This window comes from Olea europaea, chromosome 22 (genome assembly GCF_002742605.1).
Source record: "Olea europaea var. sylvestris chromosome 22, O_europaea_v1, whole genome shotgun sequence".
Lineage (NCBI taxonomy): Eukaryota > Viridiplantae > Streptophyta > Magnoliopsida > Lamiales > Oleaceae > Olea > Olea europaea.
The window spans coordinates 5,845,076-5,853,958 of NC_036258.1; the positions used below are offsets into that span (position 1 = coordinate 5,845,076).

General features: G+C 32.0%; 1 protein-coding gene across 2 annotated transcripts; it reads right to left on the bottom strand.

The window, feature by feature from the left end:
• Window positions 1–6: 6 nt before the first annotated feature.
• On the bottom strand, window positions 7–8,124 carry LOC111371527 (probable prefoldin subunit 3). Of its 2 annotated transcripts, XM_022993568.1 has the most exons (7): window positions 5,515–7,790; window positions 5,322–5,410; window positions 2,452–2,509; window positions 1,904–1,975; window positions 763–882; window positions 570–671; window positions 7–257 (listed from the first exon to the last, which is right to left on the bottom strand). In XM_022993568.1, the coding sequence occupies exons 1-7, from the start codon at window positions 5,554–5,556 to the stop codon at window positions 177–179; spliced, it is 564 nt and encodes a 187-aa protein (XP_022849336.1). In that variant the 5' UTR covers window positions 5,557–7,790; the 3' UTR covers window positions 7–176. The 2 variants fall into 2 exon arrangements, with proteins under 2 accessions (XP_022849336.1, XP_022849335.1); XM_022993567.1 differs by lacking the exons at window positions 5,322–5,410; window positions 5,515–7,790 and adding an exon at window positions 7,799–8,124.
• Window positions 8,125–8,883: the final 759 nt, after the last annotated feature.

Genomic DNA, 8,883 nt, shown 5'->3' on the forward strand with positions numbered 1-8,883 from the left:
AAAAAAAAAAAAAAAAAAAAACCAAAATTCAGCACCAGAAGCTCAGACAAGAAGAGAAAAAGAGCAATAATTATCTTTCTAAATTAAGGAAATAGCAAAATGAGATGAAAGAGATTAGGCTATACTCGACTGGGAACTGAGCCCCACCAGCTGTGTAGAGAAAAGTAAATGGTTTCTCAAGATTCTGAGGTAGTAGTGGCAGCTTGCTGGAGTCTTCGTTGATGTACGTCCCAATTGTATACACGAGCAATGGTAACCTGGCCAATAGCATTTGCAACGATAAAAACTATGGCAAACTGAAAATGCCACAAAAACAATTGGAAGTGGTTTTACGTGATCTATTCTAAATAGAGGCATATTTTCATACGCCCTTGAAAATTCAATACAAGTAAATTGCTCTTCATTTCACATGGGGCGTGTGGACTAATGATACTTTACAAATGAAACTGATCGTAAGATAATAATAATAGAAATAACCGTAAGCCATTCTTTACTCTTTCATACTATGTGGGAAGAACTTTTTCCCATTAAAAACTTCCTAGAATGTACAAGGAAAATGCCACCATTACCTGAGTAATTGTCACTTGATCCCTCAAAAATTGTAGATCGGCGACAAGAACTTCTAAACTTGCTTTGGCATTTTCTAAATTTTTTTGAAGGAGGGCCATTGCCTGCAGAAAAGTTTTCAAAAACTCATAAATAAAGGGTAAGTAGTGCAGAAAAGACCAAGTTAAATGCCTTTTTGGATAATAATATATTTACCTCTTCACGTGAATATTCCAGCATAACATTTGCTCCAAGCCATAGGCACACAGAATCAGTATCTTCAACGTGAGCCCTGGAATATATGCCTTCTGACACTTCAAAATCGGCAGTAAGTGCCTGCAATCAAATTATAAGGCCAAGAACACAAACATCTCAAAGTTCAAAGTAAATGTCATTATGCAATAATTACTCTAAAAACAAGAATGGAGCACCAGATAGGTTTTGGCTGAATAATTAACATGCGGCTACTTGGTCTATTCACTACAGACTGTCCATCCATGCATATGTCAGATTTTACTCGAGCAATGAAAAGTGAACTTTTGTGAACAGCATAATATGACATATTCGCTCGTATGTTTGTATGCTTTACTGCCATGAAATTCAGTCCATTATGACCAAATCTATATTTATTAGGGATCTAGAGAATGTCCAAACAATCTGGATGACTACCTTTTGGCCTATGATAAACTACATGGCATCAACATTAACACCCATTAGCCACTAGCTGAGCCAGAGCTATTTAAAAAAGAAAATGTATCATGTTCAAAATAATAAAATGGCTCAAGGAGCAAAAGTCAGGATTCTTAAAGTTTCACCAAGTAGATGATGTCTGAGAAATGATTTCGGCAGATATGTACTTGAAAATGTAAAATATTGATGTCGTCAACCTAATACATATATAACAGTAATGCAGGTTTCTGATCTTGTAATGATAGTTTAGTAATTCAGTATTCCTCACTAAGTAATGGTACAAATGATGACGAGGAGGAAATATTACAGAAAGTGTTATGGCTTGTATACAATACAAATTAAAGAATTTTAATGCATATTGAAACATGGGAAACAATTATATTGTATACAATCTCCCCCGATCTTTCAAATGATTTAATTAATTTGAACTTCTATTTGCAGTGCAGTAACAAACTTATACACGTTACAAACCTCAGCCTACATATATGATAAGAACCAACACCTCCACAATGGAACAGCAGCAATACTTATCAAATCAACAGAACAGCTTAAATAAATAGATTTTGTATTTCTACTTAGAAAGACAGAATATACATCGGATAGAAAGAATAAAATGTTGGCCGACATTCCATATATCTAAGAAATGCTTAACACTAGAAAAACTAACCTCACCAGTACCCTTCTTAGCTTGCAAAGTTGCAACCACGTCTAGGCACTTCTCAATGTCAGGAATCTTTGCCTGTTACATTGATTATTAATAACTGAAAATATCAACCCAAAATTTTAAAATAAGAAATGGATGTAAGAAATAACAAGGAAACACAACGTGATCGAGCCTAAATTGCAAATTTATGAAGGTGGGAATTGGCAGGCTGTGAATGATGACTTCAGGGATTCCAATGATAGAGTTAAAAAGAAAAGAAAAGAAAAGAAAAGAAAAAAATAAAAATAAATAAATAAATAAATTCATGCTGATGTAAAGTGCAAGACTTCAGACAAGAAGGCCTCAATAATACTAGACAACAAAAAATGTCAAGCCAGTAGTTTATATCTTTATGAATCATCATCCATTGCAAAGGGAAGAATGCAATTCATGGTCCACTAAAATCAAAAGCATATTCATTTCCTAAGAAATTTAAAATAAGTTGAGCCTAAATAATGGAATCAAGGAATTTTTTTTAACAAGAAATAAAAATGCAAAACGACTTAGTATACCTGAAGGTCCCTCTGCTGAGCAAGAAGTTTCATCTCTACTACCCTGTACTGCTGAAGCCTGACAAATGTTCAATGTACAGTTAGGAACTAAATAAAAGAAAAAAAAAAAAAAACATTCCCAAGCTAGAAATAAACAAATTCGTTTGAAGAAAAATCATTTGTCATAATATAGTCATAATATATCATGTCCAATTGCTGTATGGCTCAAAAACAATCATCCAGCACATTAGAGTTCAACTTAAGCCATTATTTTGTACAAGAGTTGCATTTGTCACTCACAGAGAAAACAACATAATTACAAAAATATGTGTTATATTTTTCGGTAAAAATCTATATAGTACAATAGCAAGTAAAACCTTATTCCTAGTGAACATGTGATAGACTACATGTATCAGTTACTGTAGCTCCATTTAATCTAGCAGTATATATTATGAAAGGTCCAATAAAATCAAATATTTGTAACCACATCTCCATTCCACAGAACTTGTCTTTCATCTTATGGATACTTTGTCCAATAGAAACTCAACACCTAAGCATACAAAGTATAGTTGGTCTAATAACTATTCTGTAAAAAACTTGTTATCTATCTCGTGATCACATAAATCCTTACAGTGATTCTCTATTTTGTGCAATCCGCTAGCATTTTATGCACCCCCTTTTAGTTTTTTAATACTCAATAACTGAACCTAAACACCTAAATTAAAAACTATTGGGATAACACGATCCCCTATTGTCTCCATGGTCATAATTATTCCTAATATGATTAAGAGGACATTTTTTTATTCAGTCCCAATTCTAGTTAATCTAAAACCTTTATATACTAAAGTGCTGCAAAATTTTAACTTACAATTAGCACTCTAGTAATCTAAGCAATCAAAACTATATCTTCAGCAACAAACATGCACCAAAAGACCTAATTACAAAGTAAAGCAAAAAAAGGACTTTGGGTTAAGCATTGATACAAAACTTATACACTATACTCTATAGGGATATGAAATTCTTCTAATCCACGAGGTCTGTCATAGAGACCACCATAATATATCATAATAAATCATAGGCAAATTTTATTTCTTTTCTATTTATAATAATTTTCTATCAATATCTGAAATATCTAAGCGACCTCCACAGAAAATATCTCTTGCATGAAAACCAAACCCTCTGATATATCCAGATGACACCAAAATCTATACCAAATTTCCTTCATAGCATCTCATCAACTTCCCTTTTTCTCCATTACGAAAATCGCCAACATTTGAAGAGTTTGCGCAGGGTGAAGCACACAAATGTATCTTTTTTGATCACCATGTCAGTTACTTTTTCCAGATTTATATATACATTTTGAACCTAGGTTAATATCTGGGCATCAATCAGAGAGCAATGACATTTGGACAAGTTTATAACCAGTCAGCTTCAAAGACATGCTTGCTAAAACCATAATTTGATATTCACTATGTCAAGTAAATATTTGACACAAACCATTAGTTAATTGGGGAAAGATACAAATTTTACTCATCATTCAGGCTTATCTCAAAGTGGCATCAAACTAGTTCTACATCAGAAGAAGCCATATAAATTCTAAAATGTAGGATTACATGCAAGGAAAACAGTCTGTAAAAATTATTTTAAACTAATGGTAAAATAACTTTTAGACATAGAAAACCAAAATAACTAACTAGACTAAATTTGAAGGGAGAAAAGAACTACAGAAGTTCAATAAAAATGTTATGAGGTCAAAGAGATGAAAATGAACCCAAAAAAGTGAATATTCACACAAAAACAAATTGGAGCTTGATAGTCAAATAAAACGTGTGAAGTTCTTATTAAATTTGCCTTTGGCCTCATTTGACATTCAAGAAGCTACTCATCACATGTAGCATAGGCTAAGTATATCATACTTACTTTTAGCCTTTACTTATCATTCATATGCACCTTGGAGCTAGCTAGAGCCTATTAAGGGTATTCTTCATCAGATCTTTGTCATAAAGGATCACAAGTGATCAGTTCGCAAGTTTCTTTGAGAGCAAAATGAAGGGATATAGAGAATTCCTTATAATGTTCAAAAACACACTATAGCCGTAACAAAATTCATTGACATGTGTCTCCTACTTCAAAATTCTATTAGAAAACGAGTTACACAGATTGCTTGTTCACACATATCCATGCTCGACAAAAGCAGATACTTGTTTGCTGTGAATGTGATGCTCAGACTCTTGTTTTCGGCTGGCATACCTGTGTCGACACGATACGACATGGGTACGGATACAAGATACGGGATGGACACATCAATTTTCAACCGGATACGGCAACCTCGGAAGCACCGACTGTCTAGGCGAGGAAAAAGAATTATTCGCGCATTGATTTCAGCCAGTGACAGAGGAAGAACCGTTTATGCTGTGATTTCCATCGATTTGAGTTTGCGAGGAGGATGAACAGTACAGAAAAAGTTTATAGGATGAATTGTAAATGAAAAAGTGAAATAAACTTTAGTTTTGTAAGATTTGAATTACATTTTTACCCTTAATTAAAAAACAAGAGAGAGGTATTCTAAATCTAAAAAAGGAAGCAAACTTATTATCATTTAAATTTACGATTATCCTCAAATTAAAAATTCAACTAAATGTATTTGTTATTTAAGTATTTATATATGATGCAATAAGTATAAAAACATAATTAATTTAGACTATTAAATTAAAAAAAGTTTAAAAAAATATATTTTAATCAACAAGTCGACAACGTAACATGTCGAAATTTTTTCTAAATATCGTAAATCGATGTGCTCACGTATCCGTGTTCGAAATTTGAACTCTTTTTAATCATGTCCCCGTATCCTACATTTTTAAAAATAAATGATTTGATACTTGGATACATACCCGTACTCGAGTTCGAGCATCATAGTTGGTTTGCTCCACTTCATCCATACAGCCGACAACAATAGTGCATCATAGTAGGGAACACATTTCTGTTGAATAGCTTACTTAAAGACCAAAAGTGAAGGAAATCATTCCATAAAATGAAGAAGGTGCCTATTTGACTATTAAACAAGGGATATTTTAGCACACTCACCAAGGACTCCATGCACCAGTAGCATGAAGAAGTGTATGCCATTTGTAACTGATTATACTATCTGGACATTAGATATATTTTTCTCAACAAGATTCGAAAGGCATGATTATGCAAAAAAGGCCAAAATGATAGTAAAAGTATGGAATGACTTTAATTTGGTATCTTATATACTTTAATTTGGTATCTTATATACTTTCTTGTCATGATAAAACTTATAAATTTTACGAATAATATTTGCTCCATCCATGTCAAATTCTTATCGAACAAATGAAGAACGTGGTTCATGATAACTAGCAAATGTCAACGGAAAGTCTTCCTTCGTTAGAATAGTTTATTAGGTCGCATGATATCTCAAAACCTAGAACATTTTATCTTGTTGATCACAAAAGTAAAAAGGAGATTAAATCACTTACATGTGTTGTTAATCATCATTTGTCATCTTAACATATTTGTTTAATCATCAAGCCTTATTGAACTCACTATCTTAGTGCAAACCACTACCTTACATCAATCAAAAAGTACATGGCACGAGGGCAAACCATATGATTAACAGAGTTTGAAAGTAACAATAAAGTGGTCAATCCAGAATGTATCAAAATGAAGAATGCAAGCTCTAAACAGTATGAATTCAACAGAAAGGATGAGGATAATAGTTAATTTCGTATTAGATTAAAACATCAAACACTTCAATTATTTGATTTTAATGTTAAGATAGACACTTAGTTATCTTAAATAAATAAGAGTGCAAATAAGTTGTGTGTCAAAAAGTAGACTCGCACCAATCACTAGAGGATAAATTAAGTGAAGAGAAAACATAGTAGACCTTCTAAATTTAGAAATCACGTGATAAATGCATAATTTTGGACTCGCCTGAGGCAAGATTTTAATATTACATAATCTCTCTCAAGTAGGATTTGAACGTATGACAAATTGGTAATACGTACTTGTTGGTTAAATGATATACAATAAAACTATTCAGTATGCACATGGAAATTTTTGCCAATTACAACGTTAACAATACATGCATCCCCAAATCTCAGGAAAATAAGAAGGGTAATAGGCAAGGCATTAGTTTGATTGCCATATGTACTTGAAAGGTGGTCTCATTCATTCTCTATTGTCTAATGTGATAACAACTTGATAGTAGTTGGAGGCTATCTATCCTAACTTTGAGTTCAATTTCATGATCAAGTACATTGATCCAAGAATTTCATAAACATGACATATAAAAGAATTTGTTACTAAACATTTATTTCCAATTTGATTAATAAACCAAGAACATAAACAATTACTCCAAATACTTGGAAAACACATTATTTCAGTTGCCACGTGAATTCCGAGTGATTTGCCTGACCCTAATGCATTAAACTAATGCATTGTGAGTCTAACAAAATTTAAGCAAAAATAATTTTACTTCATCTTGGAGAGCCTTTCAATCATGAATTTTAAACCTGCTCTCAAATTTCTCTTCATATCCGTAGGAAGCATTTTCCTTGTGCAACTGATATCCACATTTTCAGAAACCTTGAACTGAATTATCATAACTTTAAACGTACAAAATTTAGAATGCAAAAGAGTGTGACAGGCCAAATTCACTAAAAATAATTATTTTTCCCAACTGAACATTATGAAATGTGCAAAAACCTTCAAGAACCCTACTTTGTGGTATAATCCTAATTCTGTGTAACTTCTATAGTTCAGTCAAAATCCAATATATTCTTTACATAATTGGAAAAGAGTATTTAAACTAATGGATGTGCTACACGTTCATAATGGTTTACATACACATGACGTGGTGAGATAAAATTAAATCAGAATTTTTTCAACCAAATAAAATGGAAAAATAAACTTCTCCACTCTCATTTTGACTCATTATTTGTATGTAAACCATTATGTACAATAAACATTATTCTTAAACTAAAGACTTCAAAGACCTTGTTTTTTTTTTTTGTTTTTCAGTAAATACTTCAAAGATGAAACGCATTAACAAGATTAATAAAAAATGAATTATTTTCTTACTGAGCATAATAATATGATAAAAAAACTTCCAAAAACCCAACATTGCTGTGTAATCTAATTCATGTCGTAACTTCTATGGTTTAATCAAAATTCATTACATAACACTACATAGATGAAACGCATTAATAAGTAAATATTAAGTAATAGACTGCCCTAAATCACTGAACGAAAAATAATCTCAACTAAACCCACTTAAATATTTACTGATCACATCACAATCTCTATCATAAACACTGCACAAAGGGATATAGTAAAGACGGAAAACCTTTCTTGTAGGAAAGCGAGAGCCGAATTGACATCTAGACCGATTTGAGAAAGGTAAATCTGGACGTCTTCCACGAAGGAAGCCGCAGGAATTCCTCTTCTCTCCGGCACACTTGCTGACGGGGATGCCGACGCTGCCATTTTCCAAAGCTTATATGAGCCTATTCGAATATACAGTATATATCGATGATAAATATCTGCAGCTTCTGCTTATTCTTCGAGGGTTTCTGCTTATTTTTGCTCTTTTGTTATCGCCGGCGGTGGGTTGAAGAAAAGCTTGTGCAGTTTTAGCATCAAGTCGCAAAATCAGTTCACGCGATTTAAGTGCCCATTTGGTAGCTTTGGCCTTTTGCGAACTTAAGATTGTGGATGTGGGCTTAGCCCCTGTTTGGTCCATTAATTTTTATTACATTACATTATATTTTTCTTTTTTTCATTTTCAGTTACACAATTTTTCAGAAAAAATATTATATGTAAATTAAAAAAATTTCCTTCTTTTTCAATCACTCACTTTTGAAAAAAAAAATTATTCCTTCCATTTTTATTTCCAAAAAATGGGGCCAAACGGGGGTTAAAAGGGACTTTTGAAAGCCAAAAATTACATTTTGATCCATTTAACTAATTTTATAAAAATAATTTTTCTAGTTGAAAATACTTTTAGAAAATGGAAAAATACATATAGGAGTGGGCAAAAAATTCGATGAAATCGGTCAAATCAAATCGAGTCGAGTCGGCTTGAACCAAAAAATCATTTTGATTCAGTTAATTTTAACTATTCATAAGTTGGGTCGAATTAGCTTTGATTTAAGCAACAAACCCATCAATTAACCATCCTAACTCACTTATACATTTTAAAAAAAATTTTAAGTTCATTTTTTAAACTTAAAAAAAGAAAATAATAAAAACATAAATATAATTTTTTTCTCAAATAATTTATTTACCGTTTATACTTTTCTACCAAAATTCCAAACTTCAAATTCAAATCGAAGACTAGCTTTTCATTTTGGTGTAATTGTTTGTTGATAATTATACTATTTACATTATATATATATATAGGAAAGAAAATTTTTAACACAAAATAATTAG

Excerpts from the sequence above, each read along its gene's own strand:
- LOC111371527 (XM_022993567.1), bottom strand. The coding sequence starts at position 7,938 with ATGGCAGCGTCGGCATCCCCGTCAGCAAGTGTGCCGGAGAGAAGAGGA. Across the intron at positions 672-762 it reads TGGAATATTCACGTGAAGAG|GCAATGGCCCTCCTTCAAAA; the intron begins GTAAATATATTA and ends ACTTTTCTGCAG. Across the intron at positions 258-569 it reads ATCAAGTGACAATTACTCAG|GTTACCATTGCTCGTGTATA; the intron begins GTAATGGTGGCA and ends GCTATTGGCCAG.